The sequence below is a fragment of the Lithobates pipiens genome, unplaced genomic scaffold (assembly GCF_037356315.1).
Source record: "Lithobates pipiens isolate NorthernLeopardFrog02 unplaced genomic scaffold, aLitPip1_a1.2 Scaffold_8, whole genome shotgun sequence".
Classification (NCBI taxonomy): Eukaryota; Metazoa; Chordata; class Amphibia; order Anura; family Ranidae; genus Lithobates; species Lithobates pipiens.
The window spans coordinates 126,005,022-126,017,955 of record NW_027507903.1 but is presented as its reverse complement, the minus strand read 5'-3'; the positions used below and the strand labels follow the sequence as shown (position 1 = coordinate 126,017,955).

Below are 12,934 nucleotides of genomic sequence, written 5' to 3'. Positions count from 1 at the left end.
GAAATGTCTCTTTGCTAAATATATGGAGATGTCTCATGCTGAATATATGGGGATGTCTCTTTCTGAGTATATGGGGATGTCTCTTTTCTGGATTGAGCTGTCTCTTTATTATATGAGGATGTAACTTTGCTTTATGGAAATGACTCTTTGCTGAATTTATGGAAAGGTCTCCTTGCTAAATATATGGGAATGTCTGTTGCTGGATTGGGCTGTCTCTTTACTATTTGGGGATGTCTCTTTGCTTTATGGAAATGTTTTTGGAGGGGGGGGGGGCAGTGTTTTATTTTTGGACCCAGGCAGCACTATGTCTTGGGCCAGCCCTGGCAATGACTGGTCCCCCAACAATATATTACAATTATATATCAGACATCCTCATTAACATACAATATTGTAAGAATGCTGAAAGCACAGGGAGACATGTGGAGAGTGAAAGGATAGATGATTGTCAAATATTTCATCTACAGCTTCACTGAAATTGATTTGAGATCTCATAGGATTACTACATAAATGAACTGATTCCAGAATGTCAAAGCATGCCACAAATCACAAAAGTAAATCCTTATTTCTGATGCTTACAGCTTAAAAAGATCAATGTCTCTGGGTTTACTCAAAAATCGACTCTGAGTCCATTGGAGATGCTATAGCTGAAGCTGGTACAGACGAGCTTGCAACTGCCACTACTGGTATGTGGCTAAAAAGTATTCTCTAGGTGTCAAGTATGTAAATAAATATCCATTTCCCTTTAATATATAGTAAGCTATATGTCTTGGTCTTTTGTGTCACCATACATGCTTATGGTTATTTATTACAGCTATTTAAATGAAGGAGATAAAAATGTGTGACTCAAATGATGTTCAGATAACAAGGCTGCCAGTGCCTAGCGGTAATTATTTACTGCATTTAGCTGTTTCATATGATTCGTATTTGCAACAGAACGCTGTAACAGGCTTTCAACACTGTAACTATGTATGTTAGCCATAGTGTTGGTGACTGTGTGATGTCCCCCTTCACAGGAAAGCCTACTATTGGGGGGCACTCGCTCTTTAATGATAGGAATACTGCTTTGGCCTGTTCAAGAGAAAATTCTGAAACAGAAGACTGCTACTTATCTTCTCACTGATTAATAGGCTTCCAAACTGGTGAGCTGGCTGTTTGAAAGCAAGGGGATATGAAAGGTGGTGCAGGATGGGGGAATAAGCACCAAACAGACATTGGGAGCCTATTTATTCTCTTCTGAATCATGACAACATAGATTTATGGAATCCGACTCTTCTGATTACTTATGGAAACAGTGCATTATGGTATCAGCTGATATAAAATGTAATAAGGATATATAAGTTAAAGAAAGTGTCTCATGCACATGAGTACTCTCTTAAACCCCATTCACACCTGAGCGTTTTGTAGCTTGAAGCCTGAAGCTACAAAACGCTAGAGGGGAAAAAATCTATTATTCTCAATGGAGATGGTTCACATCTCCCCTCCATGTAGCCTGAAGCCGAACGCCTGAAGCTCAAACAAGTTCTGGACCCTTTTTTGCCGCCTTAAGCTGCATTCACAACTGAGCGTAGCGTTTTCATGCAGAAAATCGCGCGGATTTACAGCGATTTTGCTGCGTTTTTTACCGCGATTGGCTGTGTTTTTTTACCGCGATTTTGTGCAGGGCAAAAGGTCACCAATATTAAAAGAAGAAAAACGCCCAAATCTGCTCAATTCGAGCGACAAAAAAGGGTCCAGAACTTGTTTGAGCTTCACGTGTTCGACTTCAGGCGACATGGAGTGGAGATGTGAACCATCTCCATTGAGAATAATAGATTTTTTCCCCTCTAGCATTTTGTAGCTTCAGGCTTCAAGCTACAAAACGCTCAGGTGTGAATGGGGCCTAAGGGCCAATAATTCCACAGCGAGTGAGCAAGACTAAACAGACTAAAATTTTGTAATGAATAACACTAGGGCCCCTTTCACACTACCATTTCAATGAGGTCCAATGTCAGTTTTTCAGGTGGACCTGATTTGTAGACATGTGCAATTTGCTTCGTTCCAAATTCGTTTAACTCATTTCGACAAATCCGTTCATTCGGAAATATTCAAATTAACGAAAACCCGTTTAACAAATTTTTCAGAATACCACACTTAAATTTACCAACCCTTGAAATTTGTTTATAACTGTTCAATTATGGAAAGAGGAAGAAGTCTACTAATGGCGCTGGACAGGAACATGCCGTAGGAGCTCCATGTCTCCAAAAAAAACCCTAATGGAGTAGATCAGTACCTTTCCTGCTCCCGCCTGGCTTGAATCCCTAGCCAGCAAGTCCTGTGTTCCCATTTTGGATCTCCCCTTCACGAAGGGCTGGTGGCTGAGAGAAGGTTTCTGTGCTGGCCCTGTGCTTCTCGGGCGCCCACCTTCTTCTGGGGGACGTTGTCCGCTCCGTACAAGGAGATTGAGGGAGGCGAAGAGTCTGTGGAAGGAGAGTGGTGGTGCCCCCCCAGTGGATAGCCCAGAAGGAGAGAGTATCATGGGCAGAGGAGGCGGCCATAGAAGCCTGCGCATACCCGTGGACATCCGGGGCAAGAGAGCGGAGGTACACAGCGACACAGGGACAGCAGGAGGAGACAGAGACTGTTTCGGCGGAGATTGGCAGAGCCAAGAATAGCAGAGGATAGCCGATTGGTGCCGTGCGGAGCTGAAGCAAGGCCCTCCTATGGTTTCTGGATCCTGAACTGCAGAAAGACGGAGAGAGTCTTGTGGACACGCTACGGGGACTGTACAAATTTTCGAATTTCCACATTTTCTCATTTTCAAATTATGAATTTTTAAATTTATGTATTTTACAAATGATCCGAAAAACGAAAAAAAAAAAAAAAACAAATGAATGAAACGAAAAGGAATACATTTTTCGGCAGTGCACATGTCTACTGATCGGACGGTCCATTCATGCTTAGGGACCATCAGGTGTAAACGGACAATGTAAGGTGAAATAGCTTGATAGCATTGCTAGCTTTTCTTTTAGAATCACCTTCCTATGAGGGAGTGAAAGATCTAATGGACTAGGTGTGAGAAGGTGGTACACTTTTCTGGGCACATTGCCAGTAACCTGTACTATGATGTCATATGTAATATGATGTAATATGAGTGTCCTCTGGTCACATTAAACACAGTCACCACAACTATTGCTAGTGTAAACTGCCAAACAGTACACACGACTATACTTGTAATACACATTAAACAATGCATTAGCTGACTCTACCTCTCGCAGATTCTGCTCACAGATGTCTGGACTTTGGTTCCTGGAAAACAAAGAATACAATATATTTTTTACCACATATTGTACATCACAGTCAGAAGCAAATTTCATAGTTAAATCCTTTTAAAACATTGTTTTGTCAAACATGTATTTCTTTATATGCATATTTGGCCATCATCTCCTCCTTGGATAAAAGGTCTTGTCTGATGAAAAAGTAGATTCTTTGGGAAAAGAGCTGGAGTCTCCATAAAGTTTTAAATGCTTTCTGCCTCTCCTTTCAGAAAAAAATGTCCTCACTTCCTGTTCTATCACACAATACTCACCTGGACAGGAAGTTAGTGGAAATTAGAGAAAAAAAATAGAGAATTTCTCCAATGCGGTCAGTGACCGCAATAAAACCTGTCAAAGGTTCTAACCACCTTTCAGATATATTAAAATTGGTTTTGTGCTGCCTTTGTCTCTGTCAAAGAGGTTCCTCTTCTGTGTGAGACATGTCAAGTAGACAGGAAGTGAAGGAAAATTCCCAAAAAGGGGAACACAGACAGCGCTATAAACTAAGCGCCACACTAATACCTAAACCTCAAGCTAAACAGAGCAACAATTATGTTTGAAAAATCTTTCAGACGAGCATGCAAAGAGGCGTAAAGTTTACAAAAGCATGGCAACATACAGCCATTCACTTGTATTGCATGCTGTATGCCGCATGCACCTATTCTTGGGCTTAGGAAAGCATGGAGAAATTACACCAGGCATACAAAATGCTAGTTAAAACCCGTATGCAGGTACCCGTAAAGTGACATGTTTTCTACATGGTAGCACCTAATCACAGTCAACATAAATTTACTGTGAAATATGTATCCTAATTCTTAAATGCCCATTTAAAATGGAAGAAAAGCCTAAGTCTAACGATTCTTAAAGCGATAGTAAACTCTGTACTACCACTTGTATCTACAGGGAAGCCTATAATAAGGACTCTAAAAAACGCCAGCACTACAGCAGCACTAAAAACGCCTGTTTTTCCCACATTTAGCCATGTTGTTACAGCTCATTTTTACTGCTTCTGAAGCACAGGCTGACGTTTTTTTTCTACTGCCCCTAAACACCTATGCCTCCAAATGCCTATGACAGTTTATGTGTGCGTGGACACATAGGCTAACATGGAGGGGCTTTTAGAGGCAGTTAAAAAAAAAAAAGTCAACTGCTCCTAACAACATCTGTAAAAACATCCGTTGTACCTGAGCCGTAATGCCGCATACACACGACCAGACTTTCCGGCAGAATAGGTCAGACGGAATCATTCTGTCAGATATTCTGAATGTGTGTGGGATAATCTGACCGTTTTTCTTCAAAAAATTCAGACGGACCAAGAAATAGAACATGTTTCAAATCTGTCCGACTGACTCAATTCCTATCGGGAAAACTGGCCGTCTGTATGCTAGTCCGACGGACCAAATACAACGCAAGGGCAGCTATTGGCTACTGGCTATTGAACTTCCTTTTCTAGTCCGGTTGTACGTCATCACATTCAAAATGAACAGACTTTAGTCCGTTTGTGTGTGGGCAAGTCCGTTTGTTTGGAAGTCCATCGGGAAGACCGTCTGACCTTTTCTGCCGGAAATAAGGCTTAATAAATAAGGCTTAACTGTAGGTACTGTGAAGATATTCAGAGTGCATGCAATCAATGCCATCAGTGCTGGACCTTAAGAGCTTATGCCAGAAATGATGGCTCCCGCGTGCATGCGCAGGAGTGACGTCATCGCAGCTACAGCCAATCACATAGTTCACATAGTTCGCAAATCCAGAGGACAGACAGGGGGAACATGTCAGCCCTCTCAGCGGTGCCTTTACAGCACTGGAGGGCTTTGTTCCAAGGTGAAGATTTCATAATAGGCTAGTATGCATTGCATACTAGCCCATTATGCCATTGCCTTGCAGGTTTTTGTTTTTTGAATATCAGTGGTTTACATCCGCTTTAAAAATGTTCCATTCCCCCTTCTACCTATCCTGGCTAACTAAGAGGTGTGTCTACTTACCTACTGCTTCAGGCCAGTCACATGGTCCTGCAACTCTGGCTCAGGGGGCACTTGATAACGGCTGGGAATTCCTGGAATAATTTTACCACCCATAGGCTCTCACAGCCCAGCCATTTTTGGCGCTTCCTCCTCTCCCCTGCAGCAGCCAACCCCTGCCGAGGAAAGCCGCAGTTGGGAGATCATGTGACTGGACCGAAGCCGATTAAAAATATCTAAGTAATCTTTTTTACACAGGTTAGGCAAAATAAGTGGTGACGGGGGGTTATAATCGTTAGATTAGGCTTTTTTTCCTCTTTAAGTGAAACATGTTTTGAGACATTTGGGCATGTTTCTATAAAGTTAGTTTATGTACGAAAATCGTAACAAGAGGACAATTGCAGGTATAGAAAACAACATATGATCACCTAACTGAAAAAAGTTCCACTGAGCCAAATGCAAGGCAACAAATACTCCAGAGAACATGAGAAGCACTATTTGTGGAAGTGAAATGGATATTTTGTAACCTCAGGTTGCAATTACTTTGTTCTGAGCCTACTAACACTTTGGTAAAGAAAAGATGTACGGTATGTACATGAAATAAAACATTCCAGAGCGTTGAGCTACTGAAATTACAGCGAGCTTCAGAAAATAACTAGCCAAATGTTCTACTCGATTTGAAAAAGTAATTCATATCAGCATGCTGTATGGTATTGCATACCACAATATCAAGTTTATTATATGCGCATATAAAAATGAAAGTTAAATATGAATAAAAATGTTTACCTGACCAAGGCCCCCCCCTGTCCTTGCCTATAAGAACATGTATAGGACAGGACCGGAGTTATACCTCCTGCTAGAGCTGTACGATTCTGGCCAAAATGAGAATCGCAATTTTTTTGCTTAGAATAAAAAGATCACGATTCTCGTGGCATAAACTCTTTGACATTATACAAAAAAAAAATTGGACTAACTTTACTGGTTAGTTTTTTTTTACTTCATTCTCCAAAAATTGTATTTGAACGACTGCTGTGCAAATACAGTGTGATATAGAATATTGCAACAACAACCATTTTATTCTCTAGGGTCTCTACTAACAAAAAAAAAAAAAAAAAAATATATATATATATATATATATATATATATATATAATGTTTGGGGGATCTAAGTCATTTTCTAGCAAAAAAAAAAATTATTTGAACTTGAAACCAACAAATGGCAGAGAAAGGTTTAGTGTTTAAGTGGTTAAACTTCCCTCATTTACACGCCAAAGTATATTCCTTTGATCTAAAGGACAAATTGTTACAATGTTTATACTTAAGTTCCACTGCTAAAGAATGTTGTGATTCTGCCCGTTTTTTATTTTTTTTTTCCCCTCTTTTGATGGCTGTCGGCTTTAGCAGAGCAGAGAGAATTCTCTGCATAGAAAGAATCGGGAAATACTTTGTCAAGATCGCAACAGGGAAAAAATCGCGATAACGACTCTTAATTAATCATGCAGCTCTATCTCCTGCCTTAAAATTATTATTATTATACAGGATTTATATAGTGCCAACAGTTAGCGCAGTGCTTTACAACATGGGGGCAGACAGTACACTTACAATACAATTCAATAGAGGAGACCTACTAGGTCAAGTTTCTTGTGCTGCCCCTCTCCTACATTATCATACTGGCTCGCTTTATTATCATACTAACAAGATCAAACATCATAGGTCCAAAAGACCTGCCAAGGCTGGGATGCAAAGACCAAACACCTACAACAGCTACCCTACACTGCCAGCAGTTCATATTTAGGTGTATAGACCTAGAAGGGGTGAACTGAAAATACGCTATTCCAACAATGAAATAAATACAGAAAGTCTGCAGAGGACCAAATTGGTTTATGGTGGCAGTCTCGAACATTTTATCACACGTTATTGAATGTAACATGATTTGTAGGTGGACAGGATACATGTTATAGCCAGCATATAATATCATATACTGTACTGTATATTCCCTTTGGGTATGTTTTCTGTTGAACCAGATTTTAAAAGTATTGTATTATTCTTGATGGGTTACGTGTACACTGTAGCAGTGGCTGGGAAAGGGTAGCCAATCTGCTTGAGGGTATATGTAATATACATTTGTATATGTACCTGGAGGAATCTGTACTTTTAGACCTTACGTTTGTTTGTTTTTTTAAGAGTTTTACATTATTAAATAGCAATCTTCATTAATATTTACACGCCTCGACTCCTCGTATTATGTTTCTTTGCATTTTTCTTTTTTTTTCACGTTTGTTGCACGAGAGCATAAGCAGCATATTTATATGAATGTGTTGCCCTAAGCGCGACAATCATGTATGTTTTTTTCGTAGCTGGTACCCACATTTGGGGTGCTATTAATCACCTGATCTCTGGAAGATTTACCCCCCTTCATGACCAGGACATTTTTTGCAATACAGCACTTTGTTACCTTAACTGGCTATTGCGCAGTCGTGCGACACTGTACCCAAATAAAATGTATGTCCTTTTTTTCCCCCCACAAATAGAGCTTTCTTTTTGGTGGTATTTGATCACCTCTGTGGTTTTTATTTTATTGCTCTATAAAAAAAAAAATACAGACAATTTGAAAAAAAGAAAACAATATTTTTTTACTTTCTGCTAAATTTAATTTCTTCCAATTAAAAAAAAATAAAAATGTCTTCATCAATTTAGGCTAATATGTATTCGGCTACAAATTCTTGGCAAAAAAAATCTCAATTAGCATGTATTGATTGGTTTGCGCAAAAGTTATTGCGTCTACAAATTAAGGACATTTTTTTTTAAAATGTATTAATTTTTTACCAGTAATGGCAGCGATTGGCGACTTATAGCGGGACTGTGATATTGCGGAAGACAAATCGGACACTAACTGACACTTTTTGTGGACCAGTCCCACTAATGGTCTAGTGCTAGAATTACTGCCTATGATCTGAAGTTTGCGGCGATACCTCACATGTGTGGGACGATCACTGTTTTTATGTGTGCATGACCTTTACTAACCTATAAGACCCCAAATCCCTCCTCTGCCCCTAAAAGTATTCTAAACACCAAGATCTTTGAATGCTTTTGATTTTAAAAAAATTGGGTCTCCTGGTTGAACGGCGGCAGATCGCGAGCATGTCCCATCCCGCTGCTTGTAATAGTTAGCCACTCCGGTTGCTATCACAAGAGAGCTGACCACCCGCTCTAAAAAACGGTAACAGGATGATGCCTATGGCTGCAGTCATTACCCCGGTATAGTCACTGAAAGTCCAGCTATGTACAGGTAAGTTACTGGTCATTAAGTGGATATACAATGTTGGGTTATGGATTACAATGTACAAAGTGGTTCATTCAGAATGACTGAATGCTGAGGTCATTCTGTGCTACTACTGCCACCTACACATTGTTGATGTACTTACAGAGGCAGTGAGTCAGTCAACAGTAAGAAGATTCAAACATACTTGGGATAAACATATAGCTATACTCAGACAAAATATAAAAAAAAAGACTTGATGGACCCCTTGGTCTTTTCCTGCCATCATTCTTCTATGTTTATATGTCCCTCCTGGCCCTATACACGTCATTTACTAGGCAGAGATGACAATTCAGGTGGAGAATGAGCTTGACTTTCACTCATTTGAGATGACTGAAGTCTGTGATCATTTTGTGCCACCTCTGCTACATACTTATTGCTAATGTTTACATAGTTACATAGTTAGCAAAGTTGAACAAAGACAACAGTCCATCCAGTTCATCCTGTGTGGGTCTATGTGTTTATGTCAATATAATTGCCCATATTCCTGTATATTGCGTTCGCTAAGATTCCCATCTAGGAGTTTTTTTTAATTATCGACCCTCCCAGCTGAAACCACAGATTGTGGAAGGGAGTCCCACATCCTTACCGCTCTGACAGTAAAGAACCCCTAATACAGTTTAAGGTTTTATTGCTTCTTGTTCAACTTCATTGAGTGGCCACATGTCCTCTTGAGTGACCTGAGACTGAATCGTTTTCTCCCTATGCTAGAATCACCATTGAGATATTTGTATACCACTATCATATCTCCTCTTAAACTCTAGGTCTCTTCTCTGGGAAGAATAAGTTTAATGCTCGTAGTTGTTCCTTGTAACTGAGATCGTCCAGTCCCCTTATCAGCTTTGTTGCCCTCCTCTGCACTCTCTTCCGTTCCATCTTCCCCAAGCCCTGAATGAGTGGGAAAATGTGACTGAACATACGCCCATGCCCCTTTCTTGTCAAACATATAAATGTTTGCGCATGTGCGTATCACATAAAATAAAATAAAATTCAGACCATACAAAATTTTCCACTTTAGTTTGGTTGGCTCTGAGGAAGAGGCAAGTCCCCGAAAAGCGTTAACCTGTTGGATGTCCAATTGTCCTGTCATATTATATGATGAATCATGGACTGCATGTTGCTGTTTCTATATCATGAGCTTTTGATGAATTTTCCATTTTGTGAGTATAATATTTACCAACACTATATGAAATAGAGTTATGTTTTAATGATAATACACTAGGCTGGTGCGGCCTCTCTTTTGCTTTATGGTTTCAGTGTTCCTAGACCTCCCCCGTCATATGCTTTGTACACACGGTCGGACATTCCAACAACAAAATTCTGTCCTAAACTGGTGCTGCATACACACGGTCAGACAAAGCTGTTGGAAAATCCGATAGTTCGGAACGTGATGACGTTCGTTTGTTACGACGGGACTACGTTGAGGCTAGTAGCCAAGAGATTTGGTCTCGTAAGTTGATCTGCACATGCGTGGCACTTTGTCCAATCGGAAGTCTCTACAAATGATCGGAAAAAGTCAGATCGGATTTTTTTGTCGGAAAATTTTAGATCCTGCTCTCAAATTTTTTCCATCGGAATTTCAGACGGAAAAAGTCTGATAGAGCCCACACACAATCAGATTTTCCGATAATATAATCCGATCTGACCTTTTTCCGTCTGAATTTCCAACTGTGTGTACGAGGCATTATGAAGACAGCAAGTAAAGTCTTATCTAGACATGTACAATTCATTTTGGTTCAAATATAAATTCGGATGAATTTTTTATTATTCAAATGTATCCAAATCCCCAAAGGAAATAATAACAAATTTTGTTGCAGTTCGCTTAATTTCGTTTCGTTTAATTGTTTTCTAATGAATTCCTAATTTTTGGAACGATTTGAATTCTGATCGGTCGAAAAATGATTGACTGAGTCAAAGTCTATATGAAGAATAGCTGGTTGTTAAGGAGCTGGACAACCAAGTCTTTATCAACCAATGACTCATCAACTGTCAGCAGGCTTCCCAGCTGAGAGCTAATACATAAACAAAAGAAAGACAGCAGTAAAAAATTCAGAAAATAAACAGCGTGGGGTCTCCCGCAATCCATACCAAGCCCCCACCTGCGGACCCCACAACCACCACCCAGGGTTGTCCCCATCAACATGCCCCAAAGCAACCCCCCGTGTTGAGGGCTTGTAGCCTGGTATGGTTCAGGAAGGGGGGTGGGCGCTCGCTTGTCCCTCCCCCCTTTCATGGCCTGCCAGGCTGCATGCTTGGATAAGGGTCTTCTTTTTTTTTTGGCATGGGGTTCCACTTAAAGTGGGGTGCCCCCTAAAAAAAAAAAAAGTAAAGTCAGCAGCTACAAATACTGCAGCTGCTGACTTTTAATAATTGGACACTTACCTGTCCCAGGGTCCAGCGATGCGGGGGAACGAAGCCCCCCTCGTTCCCCACTCTGCTTGCAGCGCCGGCATTCTTACTGTGGGCACCCGGCTGTGGCTTCACCCAATGCGCATGCTCGAGCTGCGCCACGCGCCGTGATATGCCGCACAGTCATTTGGGACACTTGACAGGTCCCAGGTGACTGTGCGGCGCCGAGGGCAAGTGATGTCACCAGCCCGGGCAACGAAGGAGGCAGACTACGAGGGACCCCCTAGCAATAGGCATTTAGAGGTGAGTAAAAAATTTATTTTTTTCCAATTATTATTATTTTATATATTTTTTTTTAATTAATTTTAAGCAATTTTTTTTTTTGGTGGCAAAAAAGGGCATGTTATGGATTGAGTGGACCCCACGCTGTTTTTCTTCCTAATTTTCTTTATCGGTTGTAAAGGATGCAGCAGCAGGGTTCCCTGCCTGCTCTTTAACAACTTGCTGTTTTTCACACACGAATTAGAAACATTCTGAAATTTTGGAATTGGAAAATTAATAAACTAAACAAAATTAAACAAAAATGAAACTAAACAAATTCCAAAATGAATCAATGAACCAAAATTAGTAACATAACAAATCTATCCGAAACAAAACAATTTTTTCCATTCTGCACGTCTAGTCTAATCTAAGAAAGCCAGGATGTGAATGTAGTCAACTGTTATCCCTGGGCCCACTCTCAAGCGCAGGAGATTGTGTATTTTTTTTCCAGTTTGTCAGAGGATTGCAGTAATTTACCGGCCTCCCGGTCCAGTGTCATCTTTTCTCAATGACGTCTCCGCATGGCTACTCCACTTTCTCTCCTATGAAGTACTATCAATGTTAAATAGTCCTGCGCAAATCTACCAAAAGAGTCCTTTAAAAGTGCTAAGTGCTAGTGAAAAATAGAAAATATAATATATCTAAAATATATATAGAAACTGGCCAACTCCACTCCTTGTCTCCAGCCACCAGGGGGCTCCAGGTGGCTGGAGACAAGGAGTGGAGTTGGCCAGTTTCTTTCTGATGTGCCTGTTTCTTGTATTGTGAGGTGAGAGTTCTGAGAGCCTATAATCCTGGGATTTTATTACTGCTTTCATCCACCATTTTTTCATCATTTGTGCCTGTTTACTACATTATATGGACTTTTAAATTTTTGCTCTATATATATATATATTTTTTAGATATATTATATTTTCTATTTTTCACCAGCACTTAGCACTTTTAAAGGACTCTTTTGGTAGATTTGTGCAGGACTATTTATTTACTGTAATCTTGCTGGGTAGTTTGTGTACACTATCAGGTTCAGCTGCATTTCTTGCACCTTATGTTTGCATGTGCACATTTTTGATCATTTATTTATATTTTCCATATTTTGTTTTCACATTGATTTATTGAAGAGGTATTTTTACCCTGTTTATAGTTTTTTGATTAGTAGCGCAAAGGCCTATTTTCACTATTTACTATCAATGTTAACACCTCAGCCACTTCTCAACTACTCAACTTAAAGTGGTTGTAAATTTGTCCCATGTAAATCAGCATAAAAAACCCAAATGAACACAACTTGTAGATATCTCCTTACTTGCTTAGTATTGTTGTAATCCTTGTTGTTCTGTAGAGTGAAGTCACTGAGCATGCCAAGATCTCCCATGATTTACGGCACACTCTCTATGTGCTTATCTATCTGTTATCAGGACTTCCTACGGCACAACACTGAACTCTGCTAATCACTCAGTGCTTCCTCCTAACACACCATGTGACCTCACATACAGTCTAAACTTGGCCATTACTGCAGTCTTATCAGCTGAAGCTGATAATTCTGACAAAGGTAAACATTAGACATTGACACAAGTAAATACTATGAAATAAACAATTAAGCTATGAACAAGGAAGCAGGGTTGCCATAGAAACATTGGATTGAGAAGGAGGCTTGGTTAACAGTACAGGAAGTGCACAATGTAAGGGCGGAAATACACT

The 12,934-nt window shown here is 40.1% G+C and overlaps 1 protein-coding gene across 6 annotated transcripts in view; it reads right to left on the bottom strand.

Annotated features, from left to right (window-relative positions):
* The window catches only part of SHANK3 (SH3 and multiple ankyrin repeat domains 3), a 595,219-nt gene that overhangs the window by 539,349 nt on the left and 42,936 nt on the right, over window positions 1–12,934 (bottom strand). For all 6 annotated transcript variants that reach the window (XM_077474101.1, XM_077474102.1, XM_077474098.1 and 3 more), the window contains exon 2: window positions 3,246–3,285. In XM_077474101.1, the coding sequence (XP_077330227.1) occupies window positions 3,246–3,285 (40 nt within the window). The remainder of the gene's footprint in view (window positions 1–3,245; window positions 3,286–12,934) is intronic.